This window comes from Phaethon aethereus (genome assembly GCF_964289735.1).
Source record: "Phaethon aethereus genome assembly, chromosome: 8".
In the NCBI taxonomy this organism is placed as follows: Eukaryota; Metazoa; Chordata; class Aves; order Phaethontiformes; family Phaethontidae; genus Phaethon; species Phaethon aethereus.
This window is the reverse complement of record NC_138584.1, coordinates 23,843,095-23,860,721: the sequence shown is the minus strand read 5'-3', so window position 1 is coordinate 23,860,721 and position 17,627 is coordinate 23,843,095. Positions and strand designations below refer to the sequence as shown.

The following is a 17,627-nucleotide window of genomic DNA, read 5'->3' as shown; positions in this document are numbered from 1 at the left end:
TGTTCACCCTCCCAGCTGACCAGACCTGGTGTAACAGGAAGTTTTCCAGAAGTAATGCTTCAGATTAATAATGCATTTCTGGAGTTATTTTCATAACACTGTTTTACTAACAGCAAAGGCAAAGGTCTAAAATTCCTTTTCAAGAAACCCATGAAAGGCTTACCCCCTTCCAAAACATCTGTTACTGCCTCCCATTCTCAGTGGCACCAAGGCAATACACTGCCTTGAATTAAGACGAAGCTTTTCATAATTCCCAGCTTCCTACTGCCTTAGAGAAACTTGCAGCCTGTGCTGTCAGGAGGCAGAGGGGAAATCCCATGCAGAGCAAGGGCACAGGGGCTGTGGCCTTCTTTGCCTGTGGCCACAGCCCCATGGAGAACAATGGGAGACTGAAGCCACTGTGATAGAAGGCAGCTTGTCGAACTCACTGCAGAAGATTACTCTTCAGCGTCTGCTGAAGGAGAAACTTTCAGTTATGAAGAATAATGGCCGTAAGTGACCGTAATGACCGTAATCCTAGGGGGAAAAAAAAAAAAGTCTTCAAATTCAGCCTGTGCATAAGATTTTGTAAGCTTTAACAACAGGGGGAATTTGAAAAGCCAGGACTATTGTCATAAAAAATACTGGGAACAAATTAAGTTGAATATCGATTGCTAACTTTTTCTTCAAGGACTCATTTCTATAAATTAATTTTAACTCAAGTTCTCAGACTAATTGTAAATCCTCAGGGAAAAAAAAAAGAATCTCTCTAATCAAAGAGTAAGTGCTATTATCCTGGGGATGATATGGTACATTTTTCACACGTGACAGAGGTTGAGTCCCTAATATCAGCGCAAAATCCAACTTCACCTAACTATGAAGGCGTAAATGACAGTAGCAAAGTACAAAATAAAGGAGGACAATAGAAGCCTTTAGGTGCGGAAACCTTTAGGTCCTCAGGCAAAAGAACTTACTGCAGGATGTCACAAGCCTTTAGAAATCATTTTGCAACGGGGTCAGGCAAAACATCTTATGCTGGATGTTGCCAGAGTATGAGTTTCCAGCACAGCATCCCAGTTCCTCACGTAGTCCTAGTCGGCTCCCATCCTTAACAATTCCACACCACTGGTATGTAGAGGGTTTGCCACATAAATCCCACAAGTGAAATAATTTGGATTAGCATGGATTGTCAGCTCCATATCACTTAGCACTTCAGCAACTCTTACAGTTCAAAAGGCCTGTACTGACCTCATGTAATTAATTCACCCCATCACTCATTTGTGAAGCAAGTGAGTCTATTAGCTCCCATTTTAAAAAAAAGGAAAGACTTGAATAAGGAAGCCAGGTGACTGGCTAAAAGCCACAAATTAATTCATTCTGCTATGTTGGAGTCAGGTTTCACATTTCCAAGCAACAAAGTATTGTTTTTTCAACTAGATCTGTGATTTGCAATCTTTTTCAATTCGCAGTCCACTGGTACTTCTAATAACAGCATTTATCTCCTTAAAATTTTCAAGCAGAGCATAGAAAGTTGCTCTAGGTCATCCCAGGAGCTTGGATACTGCAGGCTGAAAGTTGCTGCATCAGACTGCCATGCATCAGCTTATCACTGCATTTTGTGAGCATTAAAGAGAACAAGAAGAAGCATGTAGCACCCATTTCACAAAGGCTAAGATTTGAATTGCCTGTTTGGCAGGCAAAAAGGCTGCTGGCTTTGCCAAATGGTTCCATCACTGATAGGTTATTGCTTAGCTTCTCTTCCAGAGGGGATAAAAATAGACAATATCAACCATCACTTACTAGTTTTCAAAATCCAAATCAATCTCCATAAATTACTCTATTTATCTTGGTGCTGGAGAACACATCTGCCACGTCTCCATAAATCTCAACACATGCACTGCAGTCTTGTCTGTCACCTGCTTGTGACTTCCTCAAGGCTGTAGCCCCTCATTCAAACAGGTAGCCTGCAGATGGTGGTACTTGTACGCTAAAGGGGTCCCCCAGCTATGACCATGCTGAGCTATATCGCCTCTAACGTGCACATGCGCCCATACATCGAAGCAGCATGATCCCAAACGCATTTCTACTAACAGCCCCAGGGTGTTCCCAGCGAAATGTGAAACTATTCTGCCAACAGAAGAACATCCCATAAAACAGCCTTTAAAACTGACCTAAAAATGACTATGCCAAGTGAGGGTACCAGGCAAGGAACTTACTTCTCCACTTTTGCTACAATAAAGCAACTAAAGTTATTTTATTTGGCTAGGGGGGAAAAAAAAAAAAAAAAAAAAAGCACTTGTACTGGGCAAACAGGATTTTGCTATCAAAACCCCTCTGAAAACATTCAGTCGACCAGGCAGGTTTAACTTACTTGCTACCCCAAAACTTGCCACTAAAAGATACACGTCAAGTGTCAAGAACAAGAGGAGATGGCCTCAAGTTGTGCCAGGGGAGGTCTAGACTAGGTATCAGGAAAAATTTCTTTACTGAGAGAGTGGTCAAACATTGGAACAGGCTGCCCAGGGAAGTGGTGGAGTCACCATCACTGGAAGTATTCAAAAAACGTGTAGACATTGCACTTTGGGACATGGTTTAGTGGGCATGGTGGTGTTGGTTTAATGGTTGGACTTGATGATCTTAAAGGTCTTTTCCAACCTTAATGATTCTGTGATTCTGTGAAGTCTTGCTGATAAAACAGCAAGAAAGTTTTTTCTCAGGGATGTCTGTGCAACTGAATGAACAAAGGGGCTCTTCCCCAAAATATCTTCTGAAGATAATGGAAATAGGAAGGCTAAAATTTGTATGCATTTCTGTGTTTTTTTTAAGACACAATCTGAACATCCAGCTCTTACAAGCACCTCTCATCTATTAACACACGTGCTCTGTGAGCTCTGTTTGGACTAGACAGCTCCATTTGGGTCTGTCACGTGTGTCTAACAGCAGAGTGGGCACACCAGTAACAAACATGGTTTAGTGAGCATGGTGGTGTTGGGCTGATGGTTGGACTTGATGATCTTAAAGGTCTTTTCCAACCTTAACGATTCTGTGTACAACACCAGCAAGTTCAGGTGCCCCTGCAAGGCAATGAGCTGCCTTTCACAGAGCCAGCATTCCAGGTTTCTGAGTCTCCACATTTATGGAATTCCTTTCTTATTTTAGAGGCAAGAACTTGATTTTTCTTTAGCTATAAAAGGAGAACAGATGAGGAGACAGACAAGCAGACTGAAAGACATTAACAGAGGTCTCAAGGGACTAGGACAAAAGCCTACCCTCTGGCTTCGCAGTGTGACACCTGCAGATTTGAAGTCAGGAAACTTGATGCCAGCAGTCTCAGGAACAGCCTGAAAGAGATCGAAACAGGATGTGTTCATGGAGGAAACACAAGATTTCATACAGAGACTATGTGAAGGGGAAACACTGTTTCCTATGACAGAGAACCACCTGCCACAGCCACATGTCAGAGCTGAGGCAAGAGGAAAATCCCAAGCAATGGGATTCAGTGGGAAAATCCCAAGAAATTTGCTGAGAAAAATACTCTAGTTCAAGGTATCTTTTGAGAGCTCAAGCATTTCTGGTTGGTTGGTTTAAACTCACTGCTCTGCACACAGCCTTACACCCATCCACACAAGCATAAACCCTAACCCGAAATGGTGCTCCTTATACTAACATACGCATATTTGCACAATATCATCCTTAGCTAACTTAGGCCCATTTCACTGATCAGCAGAGCCCAGGACTTCCCTAAATCTTGGCTTTTGACTGCAAGTCCTCTAAGGAATGAGCTGAGAAACCTCTGATCTGTACAAACATGAGCCCACTAACAAGGATGTAAGGACTGCACCCCTCCAAGGCGGCCTGCTGTTTATACACATTTTGCCATTTGTCCACTCATTAGACAGTTTTTTTTCTTCCTCACTTCACATTTTAAGCATAGTAATACAAGGCGGCAAACTTCTAATGCTGCTGCTAGACAGTAGAGCATTTAGTTGCATTTCAACAAAATGGAAAAAAAAATAAATGCAATCCCATAAAAATCTGTACTGCTGAGCAAAGCACAAGGTAAGCAAACTTTTAAATCATTAAACCAGGTTATCAGCAGGGCCCTGTGCACTGAATGGTTTGGGGTCCCTTGAATGGATCAGCGATACTTATGATTCAGTCTAAGAATAGCCACAATCTCTGCAAAATGCATGCTCAATCACACTTTTCCAAAAGTAAGTCACCTCAAATCTAATTTCTTTGGAGACAGTGTTCGCCTTGCTGCTCCCACATTTCTCTACAGAGAGGCTCTGCAGCTTGCTCTTTGTTCATTCCAGACAGGGCTGAGACAACCAGGGCTGCCCCAAGATCATAAGATGCTGAAGGACAGTGACTCAACTCCTCAAGTTCCCTGCCAATGACTCTCACATCTCTATCATCTATCGCTAAGTCTTGGTCTTGAGATGGCTCCTTGCAAACCGCTCCGCGTGGCCAGGCATTAAGATTTTTTTCAGTTACCTGTGCTCGGTCCAATAAACAGAGACCCCAGGAAGAGTATTTTCTAAGTACCAATGGCGCTCATGAACTTGTAGGGATCACTTTGATCTTTGGTAGGATGTAGCTTCCCTGCTTGCATTATTAGAGACAAAGGCGGCTGCAATCAAAAACCTCTCTGCTTCCTTTAGATGAAGGCTGGCTTTCAGACTCTCCAAACTCTGCCCCCCAGCCTGTTGCTGAACACCCTGATACAAGCAGCAAGGGTAAATCAGCATCATTGGCTTAGCTGAGACAACTCTGACTGCGCTCAGCACATAAGCAATTAAATGGGTTCTTTTGCCTTGTGTGCCTGTACATGCTGTAAACGCTTCAACCTCAATTGACTCTTTGGTAAATGATTTTCCTTTGTTGAAATGATGCTGATGCAGCTCCCGATTCAAATTCTTAGTTAAAATGCAATTTTTTTCTTAACATTTCCCAGCTATAGTTGGTAATTGACTCCTAATGGACTCTGTCATGGTTGAAATGATGCTAGTGCAACAACAGAAACTGCTTCTCTGCCCACCCTGGCGTGCCTATCCACTACATGCCTGTAGACAGGCACCAGCCAACAAGCAATATTTAGGGCTGGACTCCCTCACCTTGACATCCTTGGCATCTTTCTAAGACCCATTCTCCATCACCATCCTTTTTTCATTACCACCACCAACAAGCTGCTTTCTTCAGAGGAAAATAGGCCAGCCATGGTTGAGCTTTACCAGATCAACCCTCAAGGGAATTCAATGCACAAGGTGCCCAGTGATATTACATTAATTACATAGAGGACTGGGGGTGAAACCAAAACAACGTTTTAAGGAGGTGGTGGCCGTTAGGCACACTTCATCAAGCAATAAGTGACTAGCATTCACTGCTTCTCTCCCCTCCCTGCACAGACCCTTTTGGAGGACAATGGCACAAGTGCTCTCTGTTCACAAGGTGGAAGGACAGGAATTCCCAGGGACTCACTGGAAACATCTGAGATTTTGTGACAGCCCTTTCCGACTGATGGTGCTAAATTTAGTTCAGCCCACACTGTCCTCTTTCCAGAAAGGGGAATTGAGGTAACATCAAATGTGAATTGAAACCTGTATTCTGGGCTCCTTAGACTTTAGCTTGGCTCAAGGAGAAGTAAGAAGCAATAGCTCCCAGAATGCCAGAGTCCCTCAGCAGGGCTGCTCTGATCACAGCTGAGGATCAAGAGAAGGGCATGCACTGAGCTTGGGGAGACACTGATGAGACCCAGAGCTGGGGAAGGAAAGGGAAACCTGGGCTAGAAAAAGGCAGCAGGTGAAAGACAACAGGTTTGTGAGACAACCCTACAGCAGTACTGGAATACACTTGGGAAAAGCAGGGAGACAGATGCTTCTCCCTGCCATGAAGCATGAATGTCTGGTATAATTTCATCCCATTTCTCAGGGAGGAAAAGGGAAACAGAACTTATACCAGCATTTCTCAAATGGAAGAGAGACAGAGAACACAGCAGAGGACTCTGACAGTGGCTGCCTTAGACCAATCTGCCTTCCAAAAGACATAACCGAAAAAGCATCTGCCAGAAAGCAGCCAGCAGCTACTCCCCCGCAAAAAATTGAGGGCCTGATCCCAATAGGATTTCTGAAGGAAACATGTTACCCAGCCAGAGCATAAGCGGGGTGGGGGAAGAGAGAAATGTTTACAGGCTTCTCCGTCTCCTTCTTCTGTGGCAGCTTCTTCTTGGGAGCCTTGCGCTCGGCACGTCTCTGCTCAGTGGTGGTGTCAGCAGCTGTGATGAGCTTCTGCAGGTCTTGGGTTCTCTTTTCTCTCTCTTTCTTTCTGGTTTCAATTTTGCGGAGCTCTTGGATGAGGTATTCTTCTTCTGCCACCTGCAGACCAGAGCACGTAAAGGCAATCAGAGCAGCAGAGGAGGCCTAGCAAGGCAAGGGGGCCATCTACCGGTAACAGCTCTGCTCTGGGCCAGCTTGGGAATGACTTTAAGCTCCCCTGCCCAATATCTTGGATTTGCAGAGCACATTATGCTCCACAACCTCACCCTGCATCCATGGCAATGCCAGTCTAGAAACTGTTAGGTACTGAATCGAAAGGGCCTCAAGTTGCACCAGGGGAGATCTAGACTAGGTATCAGGAAAAATTTCTTTACTGAGAGAGTGGTCAAACATTGGAACAGGCTGCCCAGGGAAGTGGTGGAGTCACCATCACTGGAAGTATTCAAAAAACGTGCAGACAGGATATGGTTTAATGGGCATGGTTGGTGTTGGGTTGATGGTTGGACCTGATGATCTTAAAGGTCTTTTCCAGTCTTGATGATTTTGTGATTCTGTATCACAACATCCATGAGGCACCCTTCAGCAGCATCCATAAATGATTAATCCCACCTCCAGACAAAGGGACCAAGTTCTCAGAGAGAAGAGTAAAAAATGCCAAATATACTGTAGTTGCTAATGGGGTGTTATGAAAAGCTAGCTCCCCTTCCCAGACATAGCATGTAGAACCTAGAGCAGCTATGTCTCGTACCAGCACACCTGTCAATGTGGAAAGGACAAGCAGAGTCATTACACATACTAAACATGTTATTAGAGGGAACTACTAACAGAAAGGGATCTCTCCCCCAGCCTTTGAGGGACACACAGTTCCTTCCAAACCCTAAGACTGTTACAGAGCTTCAACAAAGAGGAGAACTAAACATGCAGATTTACAGTCTTTTATGTTTTCTGGCAAGATTTTTACTCTCAAGGAAGTAATTTTCTCCCCATGGGACTCCGGGACTCATAAGAGAGGGATCAGGGACATTGATCTGAGAATTTGTTTCTATCAGAGGACTAGTATAGTAAGTGTCACAGAGAAGGTGTTGGCAGTTACCAGAGACCATAACTCTGCTCACCTAGCCCTCTCTCCTCTATAGTCAGATTTCTCAGTTACTGACCTTTTGTATCCTTTAAAATGACACGAATTCAACAACAAAAGCAGTACTTTGATGTTGTTCTTTTCTTGTCGAGTCTTTATTTCCCTTTCCCACCCTCTGGCCTATTTCATCCACCTACTGATTCAACTTATCATAAATCTTTTGTAGCAGTGATGCTCTCTTCCCCAAGTTACCTGCTCTGGTGTCCTATTGTACAGCCTTTCCAGTTGTTCCTTCCTTCGCCTCTCATGGCCAGCATCAAAGACTGGGATCTTCAGGTCTGTGCCCGGAGCTGCACGAATATTAGCCAGCTTGGCACAGATGTGATAATATCGTTCCTTCAGGTCCTCCACTGATCTTTTCTGTGGAAGACATCACAGGAGGACAACATTATGGAAGAACCAAGCAGATCCTTGTGCAGTAGCCAGCTAAGGACCACTGGTTGAAGGATGTCAGATAGGGTATAAGATACAGTGCCTGGGAGTAAGATCAGCAGGGAGCCTCGCCAGTCCCAGTGCAACCACAGGGAAGGGCAAGTTTCTCAGTGAACTATGTGAATTAACTGTCATGGGTTCACAGCTACTGCTTTAAAAATGCCCACCAGAGGGTCCAACAATACAGCCGAGGGTTAGAGACAAAATAGCAGTGAAGCACTCCCAGATGGAAGGATGCAAGGATAGTTGTCTCAAGAGGAGAAAACCTGCAAACAGGAAACTCTGACAAACACACAGGAGGTCGTCTCTGAGCTGCTCCAGACAATGGCCATTCAAACCATAAACAAGAAGGTATCAGCTCCAACCTTTCACTACCCATCATTATACAAAGAGTCTGAGCTGTGTTCCCTTACTCCAAGCACCAAAGGTGTTTGGGCTGCCCAGCTGGGCAGACTCTTATTATTTCACTTTACTACAGGCTCTTCACATGAGCATTTCAGAGGACAACAAAAAGCTCCAGCATTTGGAGCTGTTCTGTAAGAGTCACAACATTCCCCTGTGTCACCAGGAGGCATGGAACCAGCAGTTACAGGAGATTTACAATCATGACACCAAGGTCGCATCTTCAGACCACTGATGGTCCCAGCTTCACAGCAGAGATGACAGAAACCTGCACCAGGTCAGACCACAAGTCAAGAGCAGGGAAAAATCCCAATCCCCAGGGACTGTTAACAGATCCTTCTCCTAGGGCACAGACTGGAATCCAGGACAAGGACATCTGTCCTGCTCAACTAAACAAACTCCACAGCTAGCTTATCTTCAAGGAACAATGAGTTTTCTCCTGACAGGGGTAAACCTAACTTTCTAATAAAACACAACAGGGAATAAGCACAAGTCACAGTGGATTTAATTACAAGCAAAGCAAGCAGCAATGTCCTGTGCTGGAAATTCAATATTCCTTGCTGCCAATAATTCATTATTTTCCCCTAATTAAGTTGATATAAAGGGTAATTTGGTCTTTGCAGTGCAGTAAGCCCTGCACGTGCCATAGCAGCAGGTTGCTAGCAGCACCTTGGCCCCTGGGACTCACCTTGAACTGCTGGTGATCATAGCGGTCATGAATCACCACGAAGCGCAGATCAAAACGCCGAGCCAGGTCAAAAAGGTGGTCTGTCTCAGCTTTGGTCCACGCATCATCATGAAGATACATCTGGTACTCCTGCTCCGAGTACACAGGTACCTGCACCGTCTATGCAGAGACAAGAAAAACATGGTATCTCTCCTGTTACTCTCTGCCCTTCTCACTGCCAGCTGGTAAGGGCCGAGATACTTGAGCCAAGAACAAGAACAGCATACTGACAGGAGGGGGCTGCCAGGACCGTGAGTAATGGGTTCTGGTAGGAAACATGACAAGCAGGCAGAGGACTTGCTAAGGAGCAATGTGTGATCTCAGGGCCACACACATGACTTTCTGGGCAGCCCACCAGGAACTATCGCCTGGGAGGCTGAAACCTATTTCAGGTGGCTGACATAGGCAGAAGTCAGCAACCCACATCCTGACAATAGGTTTCAAATTTATCAGGCTAACACAACAGTGAAACCAAGGTTCAGGCAGCATCCCTGCATTCCTCCCATATAGCAGCATCAGTACCTTGACATAAACTGCTCTGGCAGTCGACTCTTTACTTGGGCTGGGACACCCTCACTCATATGGGAAGAACGGGAAAGGCAAGGAGCCTTTACCGCACCTTCTACTTTGATACACAGCCCACTTCTTCCATGTTTGGTGCAGACAGTGCCATGAAGATCTGAAAGGCTGCGTGCTGTATAATTGAGGGCCATGAACCTGGCAAACAGCTTTGTCCCTCCTTCCTCATCGACCCTTTCTCCAGCAGAGCCACAGGGACAAATGACAGGCCAAATCAGAGTGTCCCAGGTGCCTAAAAGGCCAAACCCACACCACTGTCCTCAGCCTGGAACTGCTCTGCAAAGGCTCTATCCAGAACACAAGTGTCACATGAGTACTAAAGGAACAGTAAAAATACAGTATTAGGGGAAGTCCTAGTACATGGTAAAGCAGAAGTGCAAATAAGCCTATGCTTTCCTCCTTTACCCCCTTCCCACCACTCCTGCAGTGGAACTCTGCTCAGCCTGAGGAAGCCCAGCCTCCAGAAGAAAACACCATGTGCATGCGAGCAGCACACATGCTTCAACACCTCTATTCCTTCCTGAGTCCTATAAGAGAAAAACCATCCTCATGAACTCCATACAGCTCAGAGGAGCATTTGTGAGCCTCTAAATAACAGCCTCCTTAGGTCTACTGCCCTTCTTTCATCACTTGGACACAGAAGCTTAAAGGTGAAGCATACCCCTTTGGGATGCACTGCAGCTCAACCTTCAGGTACCACTTCCACCAGAAGAAAAGCCATCCTACTAGATACTGTAAGGATGTCCAACATTTCTAGAGTAACAGATATACATGAAAAGAGCTGGCAGGGCCTTCTGCAGTGGATGGAAGGAAAGTGGCAGATGCCTGATCAGAGAAGAGAATGGGACAAGAGCAAAGAGTAGTCACCAAAACACTTCCTCAGCCCCACTCACAGCTGCTCAGGTGAGAACTGCTCAGTAGTGAGAAGGTAGGAACTCATCAGATAGAAACGTCAAGCCAACCATGGCATGACTATAAGTTCAAATACAATGTAGCCATGAAGATGCAAATGTGGCCCCCAGGGAGGGATTTCCAACAGAAACTGGCAGGATTTCAGTTGCACAAGATGACCTTGGCAGGAATACCAACTACAACTCTACTGACCCCTGTTCAGGAAAGATGAACTGAAATGGGAACAACCACAGAGAAGAGCAACGAGGATGAGTAATGGGGTGGGGAGCTTGTCTTCCCACAGCAGATTGGAAAAGAAAGGAGCCAAGCAAAGGAAGTCTGAAAGGGAATCTGACTGCAGGCTTCAAGTATGCTAGACGGAATTAAAGGAATACCCACAAGAAGAAAACAACAACTGAAACAAGGACAAAGAAATTGGCTTGAAAAGAAATGCCTATTTAACATGGAAAATTTAACCTGGAAATGAGAAATGCAGCAGAGACAGTCCGGAACAGCTTCCCAAGAAAGCACACGGGCAGGAAAATCCAAGTGCTTTTCAAAAGGAACTTGATCAGTTTATGAAAGGGACTGGATGGTGCAGGACCTGAAAGAGCCAAGAAGAGGATTCAATGGCCCAGAAAACCTCTCTCAGTCCTACATTTCACACTATAAACTCACACAATGATGGGCATTAAATTAGCTGAAACTGCTCAGGCAAGATCCTGGAGCCATGAGACAATTCTGTGAAAGTATCAGCACAATGTCTAGTAGTGGTGAAAAGACAAACTGAACAGTAAAAAAGATCAGGGAAATAAAGAGAAAGACAGCCAATGTACAAACCCACCATACTTCTATAAGTGAAACACTCATTCCTAGTCCACCCATTTCAAAAGAAATGGTATTTGAGAACAACAAAGGTGAGACAGGGCACAGAAGGACAGATGTATGTCAAATTACAGAAAACACAGTACATAACAAGAACAATTTACTGAGTCATGTAACACAAGATCTGAGAGGCACCTAATGAAATCCCAAGGCAGCAGTTTAAAATTAAAAGAAGAAAGCACCTTTGCACACCATACAAAATTAACCTGAAGAACTCTTTACTGTGGGATATTCATAAAGCAGCTTTCTGCCCTGGATGTACCTAGCAAGAATTATTAAACACAAATTCCAAGTTAAGAAATCCTTAAACCAAAGACCACCAGGAGCTAGGAAAAAATGCTCTATATTTGCCCCATTCTCATGCTCTTTCCCTAAGCCTTTACTAATGATAGCCAGAAACAAAATATCACCTGAGAGAGGCCTTTGCTCTGACACCAGTGAAGCTGCTTTTATATTCCTCTTTCACACCCTCGACCAAGGCTCAGTGTACACTGTGAAACCTAAGTTTACATTTTGGATTTCACAATGAAGAGGAGGGATTTGGTTTGGAGACTGGAAGCACAGACAAAAGGCAAAGCAACTGAGCAGCGATGCAGGAGCCAGGTTAAAGAGCTTGAGCAACCAACAGGACAGACTACACAGGAGAATGGGCTCATGCCAAAGGGAGCGAGAGATTCAGGCAGAGGTATCAAGTATGTGAGAAGGAACCCATAGAAGGGTCTGGAAAAGCAAATAAAATTCCTCTGACATAGCAAACATCTGCAAAACTCCCCATCAGTGCCTTCTGTCCTCTCAACCGCGGATCCACAAGGATAACAACTTGCTCCTAATATTATGTAATTGTGCATGTGCAGATGGCAGAGGTCCATACCACTAATCTAAAGGTTGCAGCCTTGCTGTAGGCTCTTCTGTCTGTCAATTCGCAGTACATGATAAAGTTAAGGAAACAAGAATCGTATAATTACAACACCCATGTGTGGTCCTCTGATAAACTCACTTGAACTCAGCCAAAAACTGTTACAGCAGTAGAGTCTTAGAGACAATTACACTCCCAAAGTTTCACTCAGAAAGCTAGGTAGGTGCCTTGACTAAGTGAGCCATGCTTCAGACTTCCACTCTAGAAATAAGAGAAGAGATACCACAGGAGGCTCTTACCAATGTCCCAGCAAGAGAAAAAGCATCAGTCAGAGCTTGAGCCTTCTAACATATAAGGTCAACCAACCACTTAACTCTGAAGGAAGCCAGGCTTTTTTAGAGCTGATGCTTGATGGGTTACAAACTTAAAACGTTGTATACAGTTATATGCAAGCAGAGCTTTTGTGGAATCATGTTAGCACACATTTCTTTTTTTCTTTTTTTTCCCCTCCTTCAGATTTGCATCATGAAGGAGGTTAAATTACATTATGGAGGCACCCTTATTCTGCCCCTTCCTAACTTTGGAGGTCCTGACTTTGAAGAATAAATCTTGATGTAGTTTTCTTTGTGCATACACATGAAAGCCCCAACCACTCAAAGCAGATACATCTGGGACAAAAGACAGCAGGAGATTACAACAACACATTGTGACAATTTAATATAAGACGCAAAGAACAGGGTACTGCACCACACTGATACCACAGAAGCAATTTCAGAGGGAACACAACGTAATTCAGCATCTGTGCTGGAATCTGGCCAGGAGGCTGCAAGCCAGCTTTCTGGCTGCAAAGCTCAAGCGAATTTTTTCATATTGGGCAAAATTACAAGGCTTACGACTAATGTCTCGCTCAGCATACAGTATCTTTTACTACCAAGAGCCTGTAATCAGGGGGAGGATGTTGGTTAGGAACTAAATTAGATGGTAGAGTGCCTCCTTATCGGATCAATGACTGCAGACCTGAAACACAGGGGGCTCCAGCAAGCTCTCATCACATACTGAGCCCACCTAGCTTGAATGATTTGGAGACATCACAGTCTGTGGTCACATGGCTGCAGGCCATGCTGTAATTTAAAATGCAATTGCCAAATCTAACTCAACCTCCACTTGTTGAAAGAACAAACTTCCCATCTGGACATTCAAGAAGCTGACCGAAGGGTACTTTCCAGCTGCTATTTATATGCTTTTGTTTGAAATTGCTCCCACTTACTTTATTGAACCTGGCAAAAGGGTAGTCCTTCCCTTCCTCTGCTGCTCTCCTCCAGTGGTAGAACATTGCTCCATCTTTTCTCGCTGGGTTGGTGAAGGGCATCCACTTCCAAGGTCGGACTTTCTTGGACCCCAGTTTTGCTTTGACTGTTCGATAACCCTGAGTTGTATCACTTGGCAGCAGCGGAGGCGCATCCCTGTGGTGGAGAAAAGCACTGGCTGACGAGAAGCAAGAAGCAGCCCAGGACAAACCCAAAGAGATTTCGGACTCAGAGTGGGATATGCCACCACAGTGTTTAGGGTGAGAAAACCTGATTTTAAGCTTTATTCCAGGTTTTGCACTTCCCAAACTGCGATGCTTCCTGCATCAGAGGACAGCATGGATGAGTTTGAACAGAACCATCTGGAAAGCAAACTATGCAAGAGACCCCTGGGGCAGGGGCATAATCCATAGCAAGCTAAATACAGGCTGCAGCAGAACTCTTTTTGCAGAAATAAAAGCAGGTGCTATTCCCAGCTGCAAATAAAAGAGTATTAGATACAGAAGGGTAAGAACACTGCCTTGTCTGCACTAGACTGTTGTGCCTGTACCTAATTCATCTCCTGCACAAAGCAAATCCCTCAAATTATAAGAGATACAAGAGACACTGTCTATGACTGTCTAAGAAAGAAGGGCACAGGCATGGGCCAAGCACAAAGGGCAATCAATCTGGGAAGTGAGATTGCCCATGGTTTCAAGGGGATGCTGCCCTGCCACAAAAAGCCTATGCTAACCCACAACCTGCACAGACGACCATAAGCTCTTACTTTTTGTCAGAGTAGAGGAGTGCATAAACCTCTCTGTGCATTCCTTCTGGCCTCTTAAACGTCAGTGTCTCTGAAGATTTCTTGGATTTTTTCTGAAAGAAAAGAATTGAATTTTAGATTCAGAAGCAGCAATCCCTTAGGGAACATTAAACTGCATAACCTGGTGCCCTGTGATGGTTTGCACTTTTATCTGGTTTTAGACACCTTGAATTTCTCCAGGAAAGTTCCCGGTGGAAGACATCGACAGACAAAGCATGCCCAGTTTCAATGATAGCACTTCACCACTACTCAGACACTTGCTGTTGCTGATAACATGCACTTAAATTCCAAGTTGAACATCTGGCTGTAGTTTTCAGGGGCTAGTGCATCAAGCCTTTTTTCACTAGGTAGGCACTGTCCCCACATGAAGGTATTAATGCATTTAATTAAGTGTTTTTCTACCTTTCAGAGAAGATACGAGAAAGGTCTTCCCGCCCTTTCTTAGTTTTTGTCACTTTGTTCTGCAGCAACTTCAGTTTTTACCAGTTGTGATCAAGGTCTTGCAGTAGCCCCATGTCAAAACTACCAGTATCACCTACAAAAGTAAATCCCTGTTCCTGCCTCCATTCTCCCATTTATACAGCAAGTAATTTTTTTGACACAGCTTCTTCATACTAGGAATTCAGAGTAGACGACTCAATATGGCCTCTAAAATCCTGTCACAGTTGGTGGTTTCTAAGACACATTCCCCCTCATATCACGTACACAAGTTTATAAAGTAATCCATTTTGGATTCAAATAGACACAGTAACAGCCACATTATCAAGGAACACTTTATTTAAGTGGGCCAAGTTTACTAAGTAGTCCGGAGCATTTGGTCTAACTGTACCATCTTTATAACTACTTACCATGCCACTATTTTTAACTACTTGTTTACTATATCACTACCAGTTTTTAAATCAGAGTATTTTGCAGTAGTAAAACTAACACCATATCATAAATTGTATTAAATCCACACTGTCACCTTTATCAAGCAAATTCAAAAACCCATTAAAAAAAAAAACAATCTATCAGCTTAGACTACAACTATTTTCCGTAAAACTCCATGACAGGCATTCATTATAGTAGCACCTTTTCACTCCTAATCAAACGCCTTTCTCCTACTATGCCCATCACTTCGCCCAGGAATGAGGTAAGGCCAACTGAGGCAGCTACACGTGGGTCATCACACACCATGTTTGAAGACGGGCTTCTGGAATCCCCCCAAAGTTCCCAGGTTTATTAAAATTTAATATCAGCAGACCAGGATCAGCTCAACCAGCTCTTTCAGGAATTGAGAACAAATTATTTGGTCCTGCTGATTTAAATGTTTTTATGCCTAGTAATTTTTACTTTAACATTCTCAGTCACTAATGGACTGGAAAGTACCTCATGGTTCTCTTGTGATTTAAAGACATCAATCTGTTCCTTTTCTAACTGAGAACAGATCTGTTTCCTGAGCAACCACTGCACTGATATTAGCAATTTTGCTTTCTCCATGCAATAATGGCTTACAACTTTGGTTTGATTTAGTTTCTGTACTTCACAGAAATTCAGAATGTTTCACTCAGGGTCATAAGTCACCTCCTGCACACCTTCTGAAACCTCTCACTGCACCTCCCCTTCCTCTCTCTTTCCATTACAGTAAATTTGAGGAGAAACCCATCTTATTCTCTGCTTCAAGAGAGAGACAGGCAGGCACCAGTACTCCTTCAGCTCTCTGCTAGCTAGCAAACGCATCTCAATCAAAGAACTCACAACTCTGAACGCTCAGCGGCACAGCGCCACTGAATCCCGCCAAGCTGCTCACCAGACATGCTATCCACCAACACAGATGAAAACTGGTGACTTTAACATTTCAACCTCTGAATTACTGTAATTCATCAGTTTTCCATTACACCAGTTATACTATATGTCCTATCCCCAGCAAGGCAGTCATGAAAGCAGTACACTTCTCTTCAGAGACAAACATTTCAGTGTTTCAGTGGAGGCAAAGACACTCAGGAAGTACTTTCAGGGATGAGGTGGTTGTGTGTGTTTGTTTTGTTGGGTTTTTGGGTGGTTTGTTTTTTTGGTTTTTTGGTTTTTTTTTTTTCAAACAAATACACAGGCTTTACTTCAAATCAGACCACCTCTGTTACAGAGAGCTCCTGGGGATTTCATCTCCCTTGCCTTATTTCCAAGCACCTCCACATCTCATAACTACTTGTGAATTGATCTTCCCAACACCTTGCAAAGCACAAAGGACAGTGAAGACCTTGCCCAAATTCAAAATACAGAAGCCAACAACATACTGTAGCATATTACCACACAGAAGACAGCATGTGATGGCATATGTCCTTAACAGAGCTTACTAACTTGCCCATATTCCCACAGGCAATACCTCCCAGTTCTCTCAAAACACAGGTGCACACCTTCCCCTAATGGGCACTAGTACTGTGGTTTGAAGACATTTACCGTTCAATCAAGTCAGACTACATTTTTTGCTTGTATAATAAGACTGTGCTATATTCTTTTTATCTGCTTGGGGGCTAGATGGTAAACACACTTCACACTTACTCCATAAAATGGGAATTTTAGAGACAGCTGAAAATATCCTGGGGCCAGGCCCAGCTCACCCAGGACACCACATAGCTCCAGCTGAAACACCACCCCAAATGCCACAGCACAGTTAAGAGCACCAGAAACCCAGGAGTGGGGCCCTCCAGGCATTTCCAGACACTCCTAGGAAGCATGAAAATAAACAGACTATGGTAGGAGCATGCTTTATTCCATCTTGTTTCCAATATTCACCCCGACACCACATGCCAGGTCAGTCAGTGCCTAGAAAACAAGCAGTGGCTCCTTAGGGCATCACAGTTCACCTTATCCGAGTTGATGATATCCTTTTTGTTGATGGTGCCTGTGTTCTCCGACTCTACGCCACCAAGCTCCAGGATGTCCCGCACGTCTGCGCCCGTCGCCATCTCTCCGCCTGCTCACTGGCCTTCTCTGCCGCCGTCCTGTGCGTACCCTCCGGCTCTGGGGAGGTGGAAACCAAGGAGTCGAGCTTAAGGTGCACCTCCCGCGGGGGCTACCCCATACACACACAAACACGCCTATGTGTGTATATAGATACAACGAATAACTACATACATACACGCATACACACACACGTATATCTACTTAAATACGCGCATATATAAATATATATATATATATATATGCACACACGCGCGTATATCTACATCCACCCCCAGCCGCCTCCCCATCCCCCCCAGGCCCAACAACGGGGCCTTTGTACCCGGCCGGTCCCGGGGGCCACACAGGCCGATCCCGCAGCCCGGAACGCCGCAGCGGAGTCCCAGGACGACCGCAGGAGGACAGGCGGGA

General features: G+C 44.5%; 1 protein-coding gene across 1 annotated transcript in view; it reads right to left on the bottom strand.

The window, feature by feature from the left end:
• DMAP1 (DNA methyltransferase 1 associated protein 1) overlaps positions 1-17,266 on the bottom strand; it is a gene marked incomplete at its 3' end in the record, with an annotated part of 33,344 nt that extends 16,078 nt beyond the window's left edge. The window contains exons 1-7 of the mRNA XM_082003213.1: positions 17,120-17,266; positions 14,238-14,329; positions 13,432-13,627; positions 8,915-9,073; positions 7,585-7,752; positions 6,168-6,353; positions 3,249-3,320 (exon numbers count right to left, since the gene is read on the bottom strand). Of these exons, the coding sequence (XP_081859339.1) occupies positions 3,249-3,320; positions 6,168-6,353; positions 7,585-7,752; positions 8,915-9,073; positions 13,432-13,627; positions 14,238-14,329; positions 17,120-17,221 (975 nt within the window). The 5' untranslated portion in view covers positions 17,222-17,266. The remainder of the gene's footprint in view (positions 1-3,248; positions 3,321-6,167; positions 6,354-7,584; positions 7,753-8,914; positions 9,074-13,431; positions 13,628-14,237; positions 14,330-17,119) is intronic.
• Positions 17,267-17,627: the final 361 nt, after the last annotated feature.